Genomic DNA, 23,030 nt, shown 5'->3' with positions numbered 1-23,030 from the left:
CCTATTATTGTAAAATAACTGCCATGTGCATCACATGTGCCTTACAACATTGCACATTTGATTATTAAATTAATCAAATGTTACTAGCAAGAGCAAAGCATCTAAAAAATTTCACGTCCCTGCGATAGGCCTCCCGCTTGAAATCCTTGCTATTGTTCTCGATTGCATTGCATTATGCCAAGCAAAACCATGCAATATGCCCAACACTTATGGTAGATTTCCAGCTAGCATCCACATGACTTAAAACTGGAAAATAGTCCAGAACTATTGTGAGAACATTGGATACATCCATAACTCATGTTTCTTAACTATTCTTACTACACAACCACAATAAAGCATATACCTAGCTTAAAACACGGCTAAAAATGTCAATGGCATTCACCAAACATACTACTGTTCATGGAGCTAGCTGAAAACTATTGAAACGTGAGCATAAACTGATCATACATCGATCATATGTTGATTGGAAAACTGATCACAAACTTGTGCAAATGTGATCCCAAGCTGATTCCAAGTTGAATGTAGAAACTGATGCATAACTGATCCAAAAGTGACCATAAACTGATCTCTAACCGATCATGAGTTGAGCTGAAACTGATCAGAAATTGATCCCAAACTGATGGATAAGTATAGTCTCAGAGCTGCGATAACAACCATACTCATCTCATACATCTCACAGCGACTAGTACACTGAGTAGTGACTTTATGGTAGACATATTGTTAACATAGTATCTTGGATGCATGCTGAATACATCCGAGATCTACTACATGTAAGAGTTGTCCATAATTGGAGGAGTGGAAGTGATATCTCCCTCTTAAGCATCAATCATTGCTCTAGACCTTTGCTTTGTTGAACCTGATTGAGCTCGATCCAAAGTCGGCTCTAATTGAAAGGCATCTAGATAAAGCTGCTATAATTGAGGATAGTCTGTCAAGTCATCCTTTTCCATCCACTTTGTATCCATTGGTGAATAGTTTTGAAACTTCACTAAATATCTTTTGGAAACTTTACCTTTGACTTTTCTTTCCTTATGTGCTAAAATCTACTCGGGTACCAAGATCTCATCCAGCTTCTCAACCTCGGGCTGAATTTCAACAGATACATCCTTCGGCACATCACGATAAAAAGGCCTAAATAAACTGACATAAAAAGCATAGTGTACCTATCAATGTGGAGGTAATTTCAACTGATATGCAACATTGTTGAACTTCTCCAACACTTGGAAGGGCCCATAGTATCTCATACTTTAGATACTTTCTCTTTGTTCCTTCAATATTTTTTAGCCTTGTCTTTTTAAAACGCAAGAGTACATAATTGCCCTTTGCAAATTGCAAAGTATGTCTATGGCGATGGGTTTCCTTATTTTGTTGTTCTTGTGATCTCTAAAGTGTATACTTTATCTTTGCATAGGTTGCATCTAAGCTTTCCATATAGTGATCAGCCTCAAAGATCTTATTCTTAGTGTGCAAAATAGGCGGTATCTTCTTGGTACCCTTAATGATCTCATATGGGGCTTTACCAGTGGAACTATGCACCATATTGTTGTATGTAAACTTAACCAGTGGCAATTACTACTTTCACTGTGTCTTATGGTTTGATACATAGCACCTCAAAAGATCCAATACTGTGGAATTTACCTCTTCAGATTGACTACCTATTTGTAGATGGAAGGATGATGAGAATTTTAGTGTGGTACACATATTCTTAAACAACCCCTTTCAAAATAATTTGGTTATTAGAGGATCTCGATTATTGACAATCGACTTTGGTATACCATGATACTTAAAGATTTATTGCAAGAATAAATGTACCATATGATCAATATTTATCTTCTTCCTCACCGGAATGAAATAGACATGTTTACTAAACTTGCAAATGATAGTCCATATCCCATCATTCCTTGTAGGTGTCCTAGGAAGCTAAAAAATAAAATCCATTGCAATGCTCTGGCAAGGACTATCTGGAATAGGCAAGGGCTGCAATAAACCCAACATCTTTTGTCTATCACGCTTTATCTTTTGACATACGATACAAATCCTGACAAACTGTTCTACATCATGTCTCAAAGTTGGCTAATAAAAGAAATGCTCCATTGCCTTGACCGTGGCATCAATACCTCTGTGTCTTGTATATGGAGGAGCATGACTTTTAGTGATAACTCTGGACCTTAATTACTTTGCATCATACAATTGTCCATGCATCATTAGAAATCTATCTCTTAGCACAAAGTATTCATGCCTTTGGCCATTGCAAAGCTGATCATAAACATTAGCAAAGTCCGAATCTGCAACATATTACTCTTTCATGGCATCTAACTCAGTGTGATAATCCATGTTGATGGTTGAATTTTTTTTCTTACGTGACAATGGCTTAGCCACAACATTCTTTTTACCATCAATGTTTATAGTTTGAAAATGAAACATAGAGAGAAAATTTGCCCATCTCATATGCTTCTCAAATAACTTTGTTTGTGTTAGAAAGTACCTCAATGTTTGATGATCTGTTTGCACTGTAAAATCAGCCCCTAACAAATAATGTATGTTTTCATGTTGACAGTGCATAAATTACAACTAAGAGCTGTTTCTTATAGACTTGCAAATTTCTCTTCGCACCATGGAGAAGATAGCTCTCATAAGCCACTACTTGGTTGTCCTGCATTAAAACAGCCTCGATGTTGTTTTCACTCACACTGAACCACAGATGACTTCCTTAGATCGAGCAACACAAGTAGAGGATCTAAAGTCATCTTTTCCTTTAACTTGTCAAATGCTGAAATTTCCACTACTGTCTATCTAAATGGCATATTTTTCTCTTGTAAGCATGTAATGGAGATGCAATTTCAGCAAAGCTATGTATATACTTCCTACAATAGGAACATGGGCTTAAGAAGCTATAGATCTCATGTACATTCTTCAATAGTGGCTATGAATGTATTGTCAGAGTGCAGCGGTGCGGAAGCGTAGGACTGAGAGAGAGAGAACGCAGAGAGAGAAGGGAGAGAAAGAGACAGTGGACGATGAAGATCTGCTGTATAAAGAATGCTGAATACAAAGATATACACTGGCGCAGTGCGCTGGACTGCGTGTCTCCACCTCGACGATGCGACCTGCTGTCCACCTCGAAGTCTGCTGCAGTCTGCACTGTCTGCTGTCTGAAATCTGTGAACAGAGACAAATCTGCACGGCACCGGTCTGTAATCTGCGACAGAGAAGAGTGGGCAGACTGCTGGAAACGTCGGCAATATATAGCCGAAAAACTGCCTGAAATGGGGCGCCAGAAATAGGGGGCAGCCTGGAGTAAGTCGGCTGCAGGCAGTCGGACTGCCACGTGGCAGTCCGACTGCACAGTCCGACTGCACAGTCCGACTGTGCAGCAGCCTGCTGGTCCGACTGTGCAGGCCTGCCTGCCCACCAAACAGGCTATGATCTCTAACACCCCCTCTCAGAGCCTGGACAGGGCAGAAGCCTGAGGGATCTGGAATGTTGCCGAAGGAGAGCCTGAGGAAGCGCCTTCGTAAACAAATCCGCAAGATTATCCTCCGTCTTGCAATACTCCACAGTGATGGTCTCATCCAAAAGCTTTTCTCGGATGAAGTGGTACTGGATCTCAATGTGCTTCGTCCGGGCATGAAAAACAGGATTCCTCGCCAAGGCAATGCAACTTTCATTGTCACATCGCAGCAATGTAGGACGAGGCTGGGTACACCCAAGCTCCTCCAACAACCGCCGAAGCCACACAACCTCGCATGTGGTGGAAGACGCGGCCCGATACTCCGCCTCAGTAGACGAAAGGGCTACCGTGGGCTGCTTCTTGCTACTCCATGAAATAACACCTGCACCTAAAGTAAAGCAGTAACCTGTTGTAGACCGCCTGTGGTCCACGTCACCGGCCCAATCCGAGTCGCTCCAACCTGCAAGTACAAGATCTGACCCATCTGTCCCTGCGGGGTAATGAATCCCCAAATCAGACGTCCCCCTCAGATACCGAAGTATCCTCTGAGCAGCCTGCCAATGCACGGTCTTAGGTTCACTCATGAACCCTGCCAAGAGCCCAACATCAAAACATAGATCAACCCTGGTGTTGAGAAGCCAAATCAAGGACCCTATCAACTGTCGATAGTGGGACGCATCCGCCAAAGGAGAAGCTGAATGCGAAGTGGCCTTCCAGTTCGGATCCATAGGAGTAGAGAGGGCCCGACAATCGTCCATCTCAAAAGACACCAAGAGCTCCTGTACATATCTCTGTTGGGAGAGAAAGATCCCCCTCTGAGACTGATAAATCTCATGGCCTAGAAAGAAATGAAGTAGCCCCAAATCCGTCATCTCGAACGTCCGATGTAAAGCTGACTTTGTCTCCTGGACCTGTTGTGCATCATCACCTGTGACAATCAAATCATCAACATATAATACAAACAGCACACAACCATCCTCGGAAGTGTGAACATACAGCTGCGGATTGGCCTTGGACCGCCGATATCCCAACTGAGTCTGGAGGAACGAATCAATCTTCTCGTTCCAAGCTCGCGGGGCCTGCTTGAGACCATACAGGGCCTTCTTCAACCTGTAGACTTTCCCATCTGAAGAACCAAAGCCAGGAGGCTGCTCAACGTAGATCTCCTCCTTCAAATCACCATTCAGGAAGGCCGACTTCACATCCAGCTGATAAACAGGCCATCTCCTATGGCCAGCCAAAGCAAGAACAGCTCTAATGGTGGCCATACGAGCTGTAGGGGCAAAGGTGTCATGACAGTCAATCCCTGGGCGCTGGGCAAAACCCTTAGCAACAAGGCGAGCCTTGTGCTTATCCAAAGTACCATCACTGAGATATTTGGTCTTGAAGACCCACTTGACTCCAATCACCTTCTTCTTCGAGGGGCGTGGCACAAGTGACCAAGTGCCATTCCTCTCAATAGCCTCCAACTCAGCTTCCATAGCTTTCTTTCATGGGGCGGACTGTAAAGCCTCCTTCACGGAGGTGGGCTCTCGATCCTGCATAACATGGGACATCAAACAATAATTGGAGCAAACAAGCTCCAAAGAATGCGCCTGGTGCCTCCGTGACCGCCGCGGACCATCCTGCGGTCCCCACTCCTCAGGAACCCCCTCGATCCCTGAATCACGGAGTGTGTCACGGGCCCAGCGAGGAGGAGGCCGAACCTCCCCTCGTCGTTCTCCATCAGCAGAAGACTCTGGAATGTCCACCGGGGGTAACTCCTCAGAAGGATCCGGTGGAACAGTAGACTCTGTGTCAGAAACAGAATCATAATCAAACGGCACAGGCTCCAGTGGAACTGTAGAAGGAGCCCAACTCTCCCCTGGATCTCCAAGAACGGGATGCTCTTCACCCGTTGAAGTAGCCGGAACCTCCACAAACCGCACATCACGGCTAGTATATACATCCCGCTTGACGGGATCATACAGTCGGTAGCCTTGGGACTGGGAGTTGTAGCCAACAAATACCTGTTTTCGGGAAGCCGCTTCAAATTTGTCACGGTGAGCCTTGGGTATGTGAACATAGGCATCACACCCAAAGACCCGAAAGTAAGAAACATTTGGCTTCGTCCCAAAATAAGCCTCAAATGGAGTCATCCCTTCCACGGCCGAAGTAGGGGATCGATTAAGAATGTGGACTGCAGTAGCCACAGCCTCGGCCCACAGAACCTGAGGGGTCTGTCGGTGCTCCATCATGGTGTGCGCCATCTCGATCACACTGCGGTTCTTCCGTTCGAGAATACCATTTTCTTGAGGAGTATTGGTATTGGCAAACTCCTGGTGAATTCCTCTATCTGCACAAAACCGAGCAAATTCATTAGACACAAATTCACCTCCCTTGTCGGATCGCAAGGTCTTCAACTTCCGGCCTGATCGGTTCTCCTCAAAGAGAAGCCAATCCTTGAAGTGCGAGAAAGCTTCTGACTTTAGTGCCAAAAAATAGGCCCATGTCATCCTGTTGTAGTCATCCACGATCAGCATGAAGTACGAGCTCCCACGCAGGGACGCATTCCTCATAGGGCCACATAGATCCGTAGATACTAACTCCATCGGTGAAGTAGACCGCCGCGAAGCTGTGTGGGGAATGGCATCCCTATGCTGCTTCCCCCGTATGCAGGAGACACATGGCTGCTGGCTCACCACTATATCCGGCAACCCTCGAACAAGCTGTCCACGTGACGCCCTCCGAAGATAGTCATAGTTTAGGTGACCAAACCGAGCATGCCATAATTCAGACTGTGACTGTGAGGTAAGAAGAAGAGTAGAGAGGGCAGTGGAAGACTTCAGTTTGTAAATGCCGTTCTCCTCATATCCAGATGATAGAACCTTCCTCGATTCACGATCAAGGACTCGCACTGTAGAACTATCAAACTCCACCAAAAGACCAAGGGAGCAAATCTTATGAACTGAAAGGAGATGGTACCCTAATCCTGGTACATGCAAAACCTTTGAGGTATGGGTGCCACCTCGTCCATCCGGAATAAGCTGCATTTTACCCCGACCTGCAATAGAAACTGAAGAGCTGTCTCCAATGAGAACCTGCCCACGCGAAGGTCGCAGCTGGGCAACACCATCTGATGAAGGAGTCATGTGCCGTGAGGCACCACTATCAACAATCCACTCTCGAGCTTGGGGAGCCGTCATCGCAGCATCAGAAGCATTCGGTGAAGCGTCCTCAATGACAACTAAATGTAGAAATGCAGCTGATGAGGGTGCAGCCACCGCTCCAGAATCCTTGGTATCCTTCTTCTTGGTGTCCTTTGTGTCTTTGTCAGGGCAATCCTTCTTCCAATGGCCAGTCTTTCCACAAATATGACATGTGGAGTCTTTGTCCTTGTCCTTCTTGGACTTGTTATCCCCCTTCTTCTTCTTTTGGTCCTTCCCCTTCTTCTGAGAGGCTTGACCTGTCAACGCCTCCGACTTGGAAGCATTCTGTCCCTTCAACTGTTCCTCTTGGTCCAAGACCATAGGAACCAACTCTTCCCACCGAAGAGTAGACTCTCGCCCCGAAGCAATAAGGGCAGAGTAAAATGTACCGAATCGTGGCGGCAACTGGGACAATAGTGTGATCGCCATGTCTTCGGAGGAAATCGGCTTCCCCGCATTCTGAACCTGCATCTGTAGCTGCCTTAGCTTGTTAATGTGTTCCCTTAGCGAAGAAGACTTATTGACGGACAAGGTCCGCATCTGTACCTCCAAAGAAACCCGCTTCATCAGGGTCATCCGATTGTACATTTGATCAAGCTCCAGCCATATCTCACGAGCCACCGTCAAGTGCTCGATGTGAGCGATCACGGCTGTAGTGCATGATAGAAAGAGAAAGGATCGAATCCTGGCATTCAGTTTGTCCCAATGAGACTGGGCCCTGGCCAACTCCGCACGAGCATCGGAAGAGAGTTTAGACTCATCTCTTACCGAAGGCCGGTCAATATCCTCCTGTACCAACTCTGCCAAATCATAGGATTCAAGGATGGCCAACATCATAACGCGCCAAATGCGGTAGTTGTCGCCGTCGAGCTTCTGATCTGTAGGAAGAGCCGGTAGAACAGGCACCTTCCGGTCCATAATCGCCTGGAACTCCAAGTCCATCTCTGTAGACATCTTCACCTGCAATGCCTTCTCAAACGCAAAAGCAGCCCCCTCTGACTGGGTAAACTCAGCCTGCTAAGGCTCTTCCGCGTCCCAAAGCTTCTTCACCCGCCGGAGGCGATGAAAAAGCAAAACCTGCACTTTTAGGTTGAAAACTCAAACTTTCTCCGCGACAAACAGCAGTAAACAGTAGCAAATCCACCACCTGTACTCCTTTCCTGTGCGCCCACACTCGTTTCAGCCTTGTTCCAAGGCGCAGCCCTCCTGTCTGCCCTTAAACGCAAAAAACGCAAATTTGTGTCGCGATGGAAACTCCTCTTCAGGTTGATTCTGCGCTCAGTCAGCCCTCAAACACTGCTCTGATACCATGTCAGAGTGCAGCGGTGCGGAAGCGTAGGACTGAGAGAGAGAACGCAGAGAGAGAAGGGAGAGAAAGAGACAGTGGACGATGAAGATCTGCTGTATAAAGAATGCTGAATACAAAGATATACACTGGCGCAGTGCGCTGGACTGCGTGTCTCCACCTCGACGATGCGACCTGCTGTCCACCTCGAAGTCTGCTGCAGTCTGCACTGTCTGCTGTCTGAAATCTGTGAACAGAGACAGAAATCTGCACGGCACCGGTCTGTAATCTGCGACAGAGAAGAGTGGGCAGACTGCTGGAAACGTCGGCAATATATAGCCGAAAAACTGCTTGAAATGGAGCGCCAGAAATAGGGGGCAGCCTGGAGTAAGTCGGCTGCAGGGAGTCGGACTGCCACGTGGCAGTCCGACTGCACAGTCCGACTGTGCAGCAGCCTGCTGGTCCGACTGTGCAGGCCTGCCTGCCCACCAAACAGGCTATGATCTCTAACATGTATTGCCTTAACCTTTGTAGGGTCCATACAAATATCATCAACCGATACAATATGCCTCAAAAAGTGGGTTTCATGCAAAAAGAATTCACTTTTCTTGTCATTAATGACCAGCCCATGCTTAGGTAGCTCATTGAACACAATGCCCAAATGCTTTCTATGCTTTGCCTCATTCTTTGAATGGACAATCATGTTATCAAAGAAGGTGTCCACAAATGCTCTATGTGGCATAAAGATGTGATTCGTCATTCGATTAAAAGTGGCAGGAGCATTTGTAAGTCCAAAAGGCGCGACAAGAAACTTATACAACCCAAAAGATGTCTTGAAAGTTGTCTTAGGCTCATCCTCTGATCTAATGCGTATTTGATGATATTCACTTTTCAAATCTATACGTTTGCATTATGATTACTCCCTACAATCTATCCATAATATCATCGATTTGAGGGATCAAAAACCGATTCTTTATTGTAATTTTGTTTAACGATGGTTCATGCAGGCCACAGGTAGTAGTTGCCAGTTGCAAGCTCGACCGGGCAGTGATAGTCGTCAGACCCAGACGACACATAGGTAGTAGAGACTAAGGTGACTCTTGTAGTCAACACACAGGAGCGCGACTAGGTGAGAGCCAACACGTGGAGCTGAGGCGGATCAATACGCGCTAGGTGGAAGCACGACAGTTGACGGGTTGGCACATGGGGCTAGGCAGGCACGTGCCAGGCGGGAGCTTGACCAGTCCCAGTTGACGGGCTGACCAACACACGACCAGCGTGCGGGCGATAGCAGACGGAGGCTAGGCGCACGTGGTGGGCGACAGGAGAGGGAGGCCAGGTGGCTGACACAGCATGTGTTAGGTTGACGGGAGCCAAACGAGTAGGTCAACAGCCCCCTTCATTAAATCTGAAATTTTCAGTTTTTTTAATTCCTCCTTTTCCAGGCGTTCACACGCATAAGCATAGGTCATAAATTTGTGCAAATGTGCTCTTGGAAATTTGGGGCTTTTCCCAGATTTGGTGCCGGACACATGTTTTAGTGATTGTTGATCCATAAATTGCAGACATTGAGTGCATGGGTCTCGGAAAATTTGGGGATTTTCAGATGCAAGTGAAATTTTTGCTTGGTTGAGCCAATTTCTTAGAAATTTGTGCACCCTTGGACCCCGAAATTTGGGGCTTTTGCAGAATTCGTGAAATTTATGCAATATTTGCTTGCACTTGATGCTCGGGACAATGTACTGAAGCAATCGGTTTACATTTGTTAGTAAAATTTGGGGGGTTTTGCTGAAATTTGAGAATTTTGGCAAAAATGATGTCTGAAATGTACATTGGAAACATTGTTGATGGAATCTTGGTATTGTAAGCAGTGAGATTCATTCCCACTTGTGAAATATTGAAGAAATTGTAGAGAATCTTTGTTTCTTTTGTGTATCAGAAGTACTTGGTCACACACGCAATAGTACATATGTTGGGCAGCTTCCATTGAGTTGATGTATTGCTGAACAGTCATTTTGCAGCAGTCTTAGTGATCATTAGCAGATCTGGGATTATTGCAAATGTACTTTTGGTGATACTGCTGAAGTGGGAGTCACCTGGAAGTGATGTATGCTTTGAGTATATGCTGAAATTTCAGTTATACTGCTGAAAGTCATCAGTTCTACTGCTGTACATGTACTTGGATTAAGCCTTGCTCTCATTGCCTGAAAATTTGGGCTGATATTAACTGAACATTCAGCTCATTGTTTGCTATTATAAATTGCATTTTTTTTAATTTTTTTTTTTTTGGGTACATTGCTGAACAATGGCTGCAAATGCTTCAAGCAGCAGTGACACTAAATTCCTTCTTGAAATCAAGAGATTTGATGGCACTGGTTTTGACTTGTGGAATGACAGGATGCAAGGCATTTTGTTTCTTAAGGATTGTGATGATGCTCTTTTGGAAGTCAAGCATGCAGCTATGACAGATGAGGATTGGGCTAGACTCAACAAGGCCATTGCATACATTAAAATGGTTGTATTTGATGATGTACTTACAGACATTAAGCGTCTTGATACAGCCTATGCCATATGGAAAAAGTTGATGGATACTTATGAAAATACAACTCCAGTAAATCAAGTCACCTTATGTGCAAGCTTGTAAACATGGAGTTGGATGAGTCTAAGCTTGCATCGGAGGATTTGAGTGCTTTCACAGGGATTTTGAGCCAGTTATAGGACTTTGGTTTACAGCCCTTCAATGATAAGTTGAAGGCCATTTTCTTGTTGATGACTTTGCTTGATAGCTGGGAGTCTTTGGTTGTTTCATTGAGCAACAATCCTGCTTTAACCTTCGATGGTGTTAGGGGCTCCATTCTCAATGAGGAGATTATAAGAAAGTTCAGTGGAGAAAGTAGTGGTTCAGCTTATCGTCTTAGAGGCACGTTAGAAAAGAGGGGTAATGCAAGAAATAAAGGCAAAAGTAGGAGTAAAAGCAAGGGCAAACAACAGGATGTCATTTGCTATCAATGTGGACGTAAAGGGCATATAAAGCCCGATTATCGCTACTATAAGAAAGAGCAAGAAAGAAAAAGAAGGATGACAAGAAAGATGATGACAACTCTCTCTCAAAAGAAGTTGCAAGAGCAAATGTTGCATCTAGTGTTGTTGATGCAGATATTATGGCAGCAGCATGTGATATGCACATCACTAAAAAGGAGGTGATTGATGCCTTACTTTCAGCTCATGATAGGCTATCTCAAGTATGGATACAACGGTGTGGTGCCTCTTTCACGTCCTTCCCTCTTTGGAGTCATTTTCTGAATACACTTAAGGTTGCCTAGGCAAGGTTTACTTGGGCAACAATTATGCATGTGAAATAGAGGGTGTAGGTACCATTCACTTGGCCCTTGAAAATGGCCAAGAGTTGATTTTGCATGATGTTAGATATGTACCTGCTAGCATAAAGAAAAGTCTACTATCAGTTGGGAAGCTTGATGCAAGACGGTATTTTACTACTTGGTGGTGGATCTTGGAAGGTCCACAAGGACTCTATGCTGATTGTTAAAGGTAGCAAAAAGGGGACTTTGTATTATTTGCATTGTAAAACATTACCTGGGCAAGTTTTTGGTTGTGGTTGAAGTTCATTCACAGATGGAACTTTGGCATAAAAGACTTGGTCATATGAGCCAGAAAGGCTTTCGAGTTCTCTCCTATTTAGGGAGATTTGATATAAAAGGCTTTGGCCTTGACTTTTGTAATGATTGCATATATGGAAAACATGTGAAGTCTCCTTATTACTCTGGTGATGTTAAGAAGTCCAATGCTCTTGACTTAGTACATTCAGATGTGTACACTACGCATGTTAATTCACATGGGGGTGCACGGTACTTTGTCACTTATATTGATGATTTCAGTAGAAAGTCATGAGTGTATGTATTATAAAGCAAAAAGGAAGTTTTTGATACTTTTAAAGATTTCATGCCTTTGTTACCATACAGAAAGAGCTTAAGTTAAAAGCTGTAAGAACGGATAATGGGGGGGATTATATCTCTAATGAGTTTAAAATATTTTGTGAGATGCATGGCATTAAGAGGGAGTTGACAACCCCTTACAACCCTGCATCAAATGGTGTGGCTGAAAGATATAATCGCACACTTTGTGAGAGAGTCAGATGCATGGTGTCCATAGCTAATCTCTTACAATAGTTTTGGGGAGAGGCTCTTAAAATTACTGTTCATGTGTGCAATAGCTCTCCCAATCGTGCATTGAAAAATGACATTTCTGAAGAGGTTTGGTTTGGCAAACCTGCTTCATATGACCATTTGCGTGTCTTTGGTTGTGATGCTTTTGTGCATATTCTTGTAAATCAAAGGACTAAACTAGACATGAAATCCATCAAGGGCATCTTCATGGGATATGGAAATGAGGGAGAGATGGGATATAGAGTTTGGCTTGCTCAAGAGAAAGTGGGAGCTTGCTATGCAGGAAGAGATGAAGTCTCTATATGCGAACAACACATGGGAGCTTGTACCTTTGCCCAAGGATAGGAAGGCTATTCCTAACAAATGGGTTTATAAGGTGAAATGTATTGATGGGAAGCCCAAATACAAGGCGCGTTTGGTTGCTAATACACAAAAGGAAAGCATAGACTTCAAAGAGGTTTTTTCATCGGTGGTGAAGATGACTACGCTCCGTGTTTTGTTTGCTATCACTGCATCCTTGGATTTAGAGTTGGATCAGATGGATGTGAAGATTGCTTTTCTTCATGGTGACCTGGATGAAGAGTTGTACATGAAACATCCCGAAGGTTTCGCTATTTCAGGAAAAGAGCATTTAGTTTGTAAGCTGAAATGCAGCTTATATGGGCTGAAACATGCCGGAGCAGTTAAACACATTTTGGGCATGTGCATTAAAAGAGATAGAAGACATCACTTGTTGTATCTCTCACAAGACAAATACGTTAGCAAAGTACTTGACAGATTTAATATGGCTGATGCTAAGTTTCTTGGTGTGTTTACCACCATATATAAAGCTTAGCAAAGCTGTTTGTCCAAAAGATGATGCAATTGCTACTGTGATGAAAGGCATACCTTATGTATTAGCTTGTGGTTCTTTGATGTATGCCATGGTTGCAACTCGTCCAGACATTGCCCTTGTAGTGGTGGGAGTTGTTAGTAGATTCATGTCTAACCTTGGCAAGCTACATTGGGAAGCAGTGAAATGTATCTTTAGATACTTAAAAGGTACACAAGACAAATGTATATGCTATGGAAAAGGTACACTAGAGCTGTAGGGGTTTTGTGATTCAGACATGGTAGGAGATCTTGACACTAGAAAGTCTACCAGTGGGTATGTCTTTACTTTGGTTGGTGGAGCTATTTCTTGGTGTTTAAGGTTGCAGAAAATTGTAGCACTGAGTACTACAGAGGCTGAATATATTTCAGCCACAGAAGCTTCTAAGGAAGCTATTTGGCTTGGTCGTTTGGTCAAGGATTTTGGTCTTTCTTCGTGTACTCCAGTGCTTGGTTGTGATAGCTAGAGTGTAGTATGTCTCTCTAAGAATGCCATGTTTCATGCATGTACCAAACATATTGATGCTCGATATCATTTTAATAGACAGGTTTTGGATGATGGTCTCGTCACCTTGACTAAGATCAAATCACAGGATAACCTTGCAGATGTTCTTACTAAAAGTCTTGCAGAGGCTCAACATGAGCATTGCATTAGACTTGTGGGAGTCGGTTAAATGTTCGCTTAGGACCTTTAAGTGGGAGGTCGTTGGGTGTAAAGGTCATTTACGCTCTTCTGTGTATCTCTCGTGTATATATTACTTCACACACGTGAACTCACCCTAGTAGGTGTAAGTGTACCATACCGTAAGTATAAATACATTCTTTTATTCTTTGTGTGTGCCACACTAGTACACACCTATCCATTGACTCACTCTCATACTCTCTCACTGTTTAGCATCTTGATTGATGTGCGTGCTCTCTCTGTTTCCACTCGTACTCATCAGATTACACAAATTTCAGGTGCTGAATTTAATGTACGATGCCTTCACCAATTGGCACGGGTCTTGAGGTGGTTGTCAGATTCTAAATTTTGTAGAAATTTAGAGTTTACAGTAGAGATCTCTCAGTTGCCTACCAAATATGGCTAAGATATGCTCAAAATGATTGAGAAATGCTGAGATCTCTTGAGAATGGGTTGAAGAAGGTGAGAGAAAGCCAAGATGAGAGAGAAATCTGATTTTCTTTGCGAGAGAATCCTAAATTCTGTCAGTTGCTTGCTCTAGCCTCGTTTAATGCAATCATCAATTGTTAGGCATCTCCAAAATGCTATCACCTAATCAGCAATGCTGTTGCCACCCTATGGAAGGTGACTCCGTGTTGTCCCTTGCATGTTGAGGCTCCCAAATGGCTGTCTTCTGCAGCAAATTGCTATTTTCTGATTAAAAAAATGGATCAGCAACTCTCTCTCTCTCTCTCTCTCTCTTCCCCCATCCCCTCCCAAAAAAAAGCTGTAAACTAATTGAATGGTTGAGACTTAACCCAAAAACGTTTTCTCTGTTTGCATGGGCATATTTGCCAAGTGGCAGCCTTCTAAACCCATTTTTTAGCATTATCTAGTTATTTAATTAATTTTTAAAATTAAATAAGCTTGAAAATTAATTTCAGCCCTTCTAACCTTACCCAAAATTAAATGTCCCCATCCATAATTAAATTGGCTAAGCCATTTGCAACTTGGAGTGATTCCCAATCTCTGTTGACCCTTAGATTGGCATTATTCAATTAATCAATTAATGCTAGTTTCTAGAATCACCACTGACACTTATCGATCAAATAACTATCCCACGGTTAAAATTGACATCAAGTTGGTACAACTTATGACAACTTCTACCTTTTACAGCCATTGCATCCTCAGGGTTCCTGGCCTGCTACCATGAAATAATTATCATGTGCATCACATGTTCTAAACAACCTTGTACATTTGATTAATAGCTTAATCAAATGTTATTAGCAAGATTAAAGTATCTCAAAATTTCATGTCCTCGTGATAGTGTGACAGGCTCTACATGGCCATTGCATGTCATTCCAACTTCCACCATGGGTTTCATCTCATTCTCTTTGATGCGTAGACGGACTGCTATGTTTGTAGAGATAAAAGTTGGCATGTCTCATTATCAAGGAAGATGAATGCATGCTAATCTATGATTTTGTCTTATGTTTTGTATAACTCAGTAGCATCATGATGGGGCTAATCACTAATAACATCGGACACCAATCCAACGGATGTTTTAGACTTCTTACCTTTAGGATCTCCTTGATTTTCTGATTTTCTAGCTTGCTGTCTATTGAGACAGTCCTTTGCAATGTGACCCTCTTGTTCACAAATGCTGTGCTAATGATTTCTAGCCCCCTCTTTGTTGTTTTGATCTCTTTTTAGGCTGATTTTCAGATCTGCCCCTTTTCTCAACCTTTGATAACTTCTTATTTGGCTTCTCTCCACTCTCTTAAAAGTCCGAAACATTTCCATGTAGCAAAGCATCAGCTGGAGCAGTAGTCTCTGTAAGTGTAGGGAAGAATGTGAGAATGATAATACTTTGAACTTAACCAATTCGATCAATTATCACCATAAAAATCATGAGAGAGAGAGAGAGAGAGAGAGAGAGAGAGAGAGAGAGAGAGAGAGAGAGAGAGAGAGAGAGAGAGAGAGAGAGAGAGTTGATACCACATTGAGGGGAGCCGGCTCCTCTTCCTTTACAATAATTTATTGAAACAAACCACGTGTATCAAGTGCCTGAACCATATTTAAAAGGGTTGATTTGTTGCAATTTTGAAAATTAGAGATTTGAAATCCTAATTTCTGCAAACTTCGGACAATAAGCTGATTTTCTTCTTTAGTGCTTGGATTAGATCAAACTAAGTAAAAAGTGCTTCTTGGATGAGAGATGGATAAGAGAGTATAAAGCATGTGGTTGAAATTTTAACATGAGACTTTACTCCAAATGAAAAGAGAGACCTCCAATATATAAATGTAGGGCGTGGAACTCAAAAGTGAAGAGTAGAGGTTGTAAATGACAAGTGTTTGTTGAAAATGATAAGTGTAGAAATACGTCTCTTCAAAATGACACATGTTCTCTTCTAGATACCATATGTTACTTTTTTAAAGAAAGAAAACTCCTAAATCTTATACTCTACAAATCACTGAAATGGTTAAGAATTTCCAAAAATACTAATCTTCTAAATTTCAAGAGTTGTCAAATGTAGCTATTGGAGAGCTTCATTATATAGGTTCACCGGTTCATGGTTTGTTTCTTCGATCATGAGCATTTGGTTTCACTTTTTGAAATTAGTCATTATACGGGTTTCTAGTTAATGTGACTATGTGAGTGTAAAAATCTTAGTTATCTGAGCTTTTTGGTCAATTTGATTGCTTGACTAAACTTTTAATTTCTCTTGGTGGACATCTCATCAATGAGGATCCAAGTATACTTACAGGGTGTTCCTTCTACTCTTAAATAGAAAGATAAACATTTAATCATTTCTTGAAACACTTAAATAATAGAAATCACCTTTCAAAGTATATAAGCATAAAATTTATTTGAAATCATTGAGCCAATATATCTTGGTAACAATTGATATACTAAAGGTTTGTTACAGTCTCTATGAGCAGATACATGCTAGATATGGTGGATTTTATGCAAAAATTCTTGATTTCTTTAGACAGTCTACATACATACTTTTTCACTTGCTCATGAAGGGCTACTGGATGACAGAAGTAACGGGCAACATTGTATCCCAAATCTTCTTATTGTATTATTCTAAATTCTTGCATTTCTTTGCATCAAGCTTATTCCAAGTTGTAATGATGTCCGTCTCAAAAGTATTTGTCAATCAATTCAATGTAAGCATTTGCTTGAATGGGATCCATATTAATGGTGCTTTTTCTTGCATTAAGTGTGTGGACTACCATTGTAATGCACTTCCCTTCAAGAAAGTTGTTGCCTTCCAAATCTTAGAGGACTCGATGAAGTTTCCCCTTCAATAGGTTGCATCAAACTACTGAATGAAAATCAAAGCTTTTAGGCTATCTTTTGCACCACTGAATTCACTTCTTTTTCACCCTCATCATAGTCTTTTGTTGCCCCTTTGGGAGTCAAGTTGTCATGATTTAGTGGGAGTACAAATTTTCATGTAATGGTTGGACAGGGACTGTATAGGAAAATGCATGGCACAACTCCCTATGATATGCAGTAGCGACTGCATGGTGTGCAAGGCCCAATGTATTTGGGTATAGCTGGTAATGTGCATAATTCTATAGTGGCATTGGTTTAATGCTCGGGGCACAAAGTGGCATGTTTCATAATGCATTTGTACCCTTGAATGCTTATGGGCTCAAGGAATGAGTGCTGGTGATGCAAATGCTTCTTTTGGTCTTGGTCACGATGTAAATATAGCAAATGCATCTTTTTTCTAGCAGGACTGCCCCATCATTGCATGTAGGCCCGAATGTCCAAAATCAATTGGATTGGCACTTCCATGATGGCCTTGTATTTGCACACCTTGCCCGTGGGTACCAATTGTTTTTCTTCACTGGCTTCTTTGGGAGCTTCAAATGAAGGCTTTGGCACTATCTTCAGTGCACCTTGTTGTCCCGAAGGTGTAAAAGGTGGCTTCTTCTTGCTCTTGTGAGGAGCATTAAAAAATCGAATAAACTAAGGATCCTTTGCCAATTCAGCAAAGATTTGTGGTCATCCTCGTCCAATTTTTTAACTGATCATCAAATTTCTCTTCCCCTTCTTGGTCATCAGTCTCATTTTGCCTTGAAGGCTCTGCATCTTGTCCAACAACAACATTTTTAGCTTGCTGTCCATCATGTGAGTCTTGTCTAAGATTAGGCATTGCATTTTCTTCTTCCCCTTGTGAATGTCCATACCGAAAGGCATTATCACTTCTCGATTCCATCTTACCATATGATGACATCTTGTTGTAATTACCCAGCTGAGCACAAAATCAGCACTAGCACTAAGCTTTTGGCTTGCAATCAGGTGCCTCAGGTACACCAAGTCAATGGATTGAGTGGTATCCTAGCAACGGAACCATGAAACCAACCTTTCTTCTCGAAGAAGATGGTAAAACTTGATCAAGCACTTAATTACAACAATTAATTAATGAACATAAACTGAAATGCATACTTTACCATTACATTCTTAGACATTGGACACCCTGTTGGCCTCAAAAGTTGCGCCCTTGCGGTATTTCTTAAATTTGTATTGCTATTGGATGCAGTACAATTGAGATTTCTCAATTTCCTCCATCGATCCAAAAGCCCCTTGCTGTCATGGCTGATTAACAAATCATTCGGGCAAATTGCCCCTTGATCTTCACTCAAGACTTGTACAAATGGGACCGCGAACTAGCCAAATGCTGCCCCAAATCGGCATCCGAAATCCTTGATAATTCCTTGAATTTCAACTGTTATTTTAGTGTACAATGCCTCTATTTGTTGGCATGAGTCCCAAGGTGGTTGCTAAACCTTAACTTTTACAAGGAATTAGGGTTTACAACAGAATTCTCACTGCTATCCACTAAATTTGGCTGGGAAACTCTTCAGTTGGCTGAGGATTGTTGAGATACCTAGAGGGTAGGCTAGAGAAGGTGTGAGAATACTGAGGCGAGAGAGAAATCAGAGTTTCTTTGTGAGAAAAATCTCCAATCTGCCTGTTGCCTGCTCCAACTTGCAATAAATGCAGCCGCTTGTTGTTGGAGGCAATTTAATGCTGTTGCCAGCACCTTGGTACCACAAAACTGCTGTCGGCTGCTCCCTGGCACCTCCGGATTGGTGTTGCTTGCTGCCAGTGGCCTCCCACAGCTCGAGAAATTGATCAGTAGCAACCTCTCTCTCTCTTTTGCAAGCTGAATGGATTGAATGAGTCTCTCTCAGCCCCAAATAGCCTTCTCTAGCATTGCATGGGCATTTTTGCCAAGTGGCAGCCTTTTAATCCCATTTTCCAACAATTTTCAGTCAATTAATAAATTTTCAGAATTAATTAAATCTGGAAATTAATTTCAGCCCTTTTGACCCTGCCCAAAGTTAAATGTGCCCATCCACAATTTAATTGGCTAGGCCATTTGCAACCTCAAGTGGTCCCCAACCTTTACTAACCTTAGATTGGCGTTAGTCAATTAATTAACGCTTAGTCCCTAGTGTCACTATTGACACTTAATGGCCAATTAATTGTCCCAAGGCCAAAATTGACTCCAACTGACATCGAAACCCCAGTTGACATAACTTGTCACAACTTTTGCCTTTGACACCCACTACTTTCTTAGGGTCCTTGGCCTATGACCATGAATAACTGCCATGTGCATCATGTGTGCGTTTTTATGGCATTGCACATATGTTTATTAAATTAATCAAATGTTACTAGCAAGATCAAAGCATCTCAAAAATTTCACGTCCCCGTGACAAAGGGTGTTAGCAGATTAGTTAGTCCATGTGTGAGTGTAGTTGTGTTTTATTAGGCTATGCATTTCTTTTGCTATATGGATCAATAGGCGCTAGTTGTTTTGCCCTGTTTTATGGGCAGTTCGTTATTTTGGCTTGCTGACTGTTTGTTTGAACTTTTCCCCAGATGCTCAGCAACTTGATCCTGCTTGTTGACTATTTATAGCCGGGATCCCTCCTCCTCAAATACATTTTTAGTATATTCTGTTACTTGCAAGTTGTGTTGGAGAGAGGGAGCCAGTGCTAGTGCCCACTTGGCTAGTGAGTCACTGTTATATTTGATTGTCTCATGTCTTGGTATATGGATTCCATTTCCCAAACATTCTTTTGAGTTCTCTCTTTGGAGTGTTTCTTTTCTCTCGTGTTATGCAGTCTATTTCAGTAGTATCACACGCTTCCATCATTGCTTCCACTTTTAAGTTTTGACAAGCTTGCAGGTTACCCCATAGCATTGACTTGAAACATGAGTACATCCTGGCTGGGTGGTTCCACTAAGTAAATGAGGGAAGGCAAAACTAGGCATATTGAGGATGGTTGTAGGTGCTGCAAGGTAGGTAGAGCTCTGCATTGGCGGGATGGTTGGCAGATCTAGATAAGGGTAGTGTTGACTCAACGTGTGCATCAAAGCAGGCTGTGTAGCAAGTGGGGCAGCTTGGGGCTGGGTGGGGAATCCTTGTGGTATGACTACATGAGAATTGTCATTGGTGGAAGCACTCGGTGCATTAGCCAGGGAACCATTTTGTTTCACTGTTTGCTTTTATGCTTGGTTTATTTTGTACTCTTTTCAAAATTTAAGCTTTATGCTGATCCAGCTGCTTTCCACTTGATACATATATTCTCATTGCTTTCTATATTTTTCCTTTGGTGCTTGCAGTAGATTTGATTTTAACAAGGACCCAGCATTCAGCTGGATCAGAAAGATACCCTCAAGTGCCAAGGCAATCATTCAAAAATCAAAAGTGCTATATTGCAATGGCTTCCTTTTTGATGAGCTTTCACCTGAAGTGATTGCTTCTACAGTGGAATTTGCTTACAAGTCAGGCTGTGCTGTATTTTTTGATCCTGGTCCTCGTGCAATGTCTTTATCCCGAGGAAGCATTGGTCAACAGCAAACACTTAATAAATTATTAAAATTTAGTGACGTTCTCCTATTGACTGCTGATGAGGTGCATCTCTTTCTATCCTTAAATGTGGCCATGCATGATTACCAGGCTTCTTGTGGTTAATTCTTTACTAAATTTGCTGTCGGCAGGCAGAGGCATTGACTAAAATTACCGATCCCATTCTTTCAGCGATGCAGTTGTTGGAAAGGGGCCAGTGTACTAAGTGGGTAATCATAAAAATGGGCAGAAAGGGATGCTTAATGGCCACAGCACATGGGACATATCAAGTGCCCGCCTTTAAAGTAAGAGATGCTCTAACCTATGGAGTAAACCCTTCTTGAAAACTGTCTTGGAGAGGCAATAGAACATAATTTACTTGGATAGAGCAGCTTCTTGCTTTTTGAGAAATGACTGGTTTCTTTTGAAAACTATGTTAAACCTATTGAACCAGTTGAATGGCAAGTGACACCTTTGATTTGTTTTTGTCAGGTAGATGTTGTGGATACTGTAGGTTGTGGGGATAGTTTTGCTGCTGCTATTGCACTTGGATATACCCATGGACTCCCTGTGGCCAGTACGCTTGCTTTGGCAAATGCTGTAGGGGCTGCAACTGCTATGGGGTGTGGAGCAGGGCGAAACGTGGCAACATTAGATAATGTCATGAAAATACTTAGGTCTTCAGAACAGGAGGATGAGACAGGGCAGGTCTTTTCTCAGATAGATTCAACAATTGTGCGGATGACGGGACTTCATTCTGATCTCTACTTAACAGGCGAAGGCAGTCATTTGTCCATTCGCTCACCTATTCAAACAGTATCTCGTGAAGCCCTTGGTTTTCTTATAAATTCTATGTGGAGTGGTTCAGAATTCAGTGCTGCTCCTGTGGACGTTTCAAATGACACTCATCCTTACTCTGCAGAGCAGCCTATTTGATGGATGCTTATGAGAATCCTCTTATAAACTTACATTCTGTATTTTTTTGGCTTTAGTCTGCATGTTGATTAGATTCTGAGTGAACAGTGCTGAAGAGGACATAATGGTCTCTGCAATTTGAGCATTCGAAGTATGTGTTTGTAGAATGCAAATATTGGTGGTGCAATTCGGCATGTTTTGTCTCATAGATTTCTATGTGCAAAACAATCATGCACATTTGGACTTCTCGTTAATGCTCATTAGCAGCAGCATTTCAGGCTTAAGAATTTTTATACAATAATATTGGTAACTCTTTTGTTCTCTATGCCTCTTTATCTTTTGCAAATTACATAACCCAATGCCCCTATTTGCACTGTTCTAGAAAGAGGCTTTAGAAACCTTACAATAATTTGGCAGCTCAGTTGTTCTTTATGCCTCTTCATGTTTTGCATGATCCAACTCCCCTACTTGCACTATTCTAGGAAGTACTATTCTCATTTCCAAGCTTGGAAACTTGGTAAAGCCTCTGTTAAGAATTCCTCCTTCAGAGGAGCCATAAAAGTTTAGAAATGTGGAATTTTCAAAGTTCTAATTGATCAGTAAGACTTGCAGGGGTGGTTCAGTTGAGTACATACAGTGACAGTTGCCAATAGCTTCCATTCATTGTTGAGTGACTTGAGCTGTGTGGCTTGTGACTTGACAAGCTCAATATCATCATCACCCAACTCTTTTTGGAATATTGATGTGAAAATTTGGATTATTGTTGAACTTCTTGGTATTGCCAAGTTTATATCTAATGCTTCTTAGTATCACTCGATGTTTTGAATGGTTAGTATACATGCAAGCGAACTTACCTTATTGCATCATTACACGTTGGTAGCATGCCACAATTTTTAAAAGTTGGACCGAGTGTTCTGATACCATCAAGGTTTGATGAGGTTTTGGGATTTAGCTTCCTTTGTTTTGGACTTCTAGTGGTAATTGAACTGTTTAGGCGCTCCACAAAAATGCAAACTTATGTTTACTTTGCTATACGATTTAAGTCTTTGTATACTTTTTGGCCACATTGTTGGCTAGGTTCGAAAAAGCTAAACACTGTCTAGGGTTCTCTACAGATTGCTTGCTTATTATTATTGCTGTGCTATTCCATGGAACCATGTACTTTTTGGTTGCTTGGCTTGTGGATTATCCTTGGTGTCCATAGGCGATGCTTACATTGTTTCATGGCTGATATTGGAGGGGTGTGGGTGTTTGGGTGTAGGTCTAATGGACCAAAATAGTGTACACAGCGAGTCACATTGTTTACTAGGTTAGGAAAGGGATAGGAAGTGTAGAGGTCCTTGTGTACGTGCATTGTTCTTGTTAGGAGGCAAAACGGGCAGCTATTACACAGAGCGTGGCTGTTCCCACTAATTCTAGCTAGGTGAATGCACAATATGAGAAAATGGGATTTTCTATGGCTCACTGAAATCTCCTCTCTACATGTAGAATGGGTACTTAGTACTTTACACATAGATTACACCATTCTACACTCCTGGATATACATTGGCGATTTCCTATGCACATAGACTAGGTACTCTTATACGTTGGCACCACAA

General features: G+C 42.3%; 1 protein-coding gene across 1 annotated transcript in view; it reads left to right on the top strand.

Annotated features, from left to right (window-relative positions):
• The window catches only part of LOC148014947 (pfkB-like carbohydrate kinase family protein), a 28,285-nt gene extending 6,748 nt beyond the window's left edge, over positions 1 to 21,537 (top strand). The window contains exons 3-5 of the mRNA XM_087665644.1: positions 20,292 to 20,583; positions 20,670 to 20,822; positions 21,010 to 21,537. Coding sequence (XP_087521770.1) covers positions 20,292 to 20,583; positions 20,670 to 20,822; positions 21,010 to 21,453 — 889 coding nt within the window. The 3' untranslated portion in view covers positions 21,454 to 21,537. The remainder of the gene's footprint in view (positions 1 to 20,291; positions 20,584 to 20,669; positions 20,823 to 21,009) is intronic.
• The last annotated feature ends 1,493 nt before the right edge of the window (positions 21,538 to 23,030 follow it).

The sequence above is a fragment of the Lygodium microphyllum genome, chromosome 24, assembly GCF_053477565.2.
Source record: "Lygodium microphyllum isolate KBCC chromosome 24, Lygodium_microphyllum_v1.1.10, whole genome shotgun sequence".
In the NCBI taxonomy this organism is placed as follows: Eukaryota; Viridiplantae; Streptophyta; class Polypodiopsida; order Schizaeales; family Lygodiaceae; genus Lygodium; species Lygodium microphyllum.
This window is presented reverse-complemented; position numbering and strand designations above follow the sequence as displayed.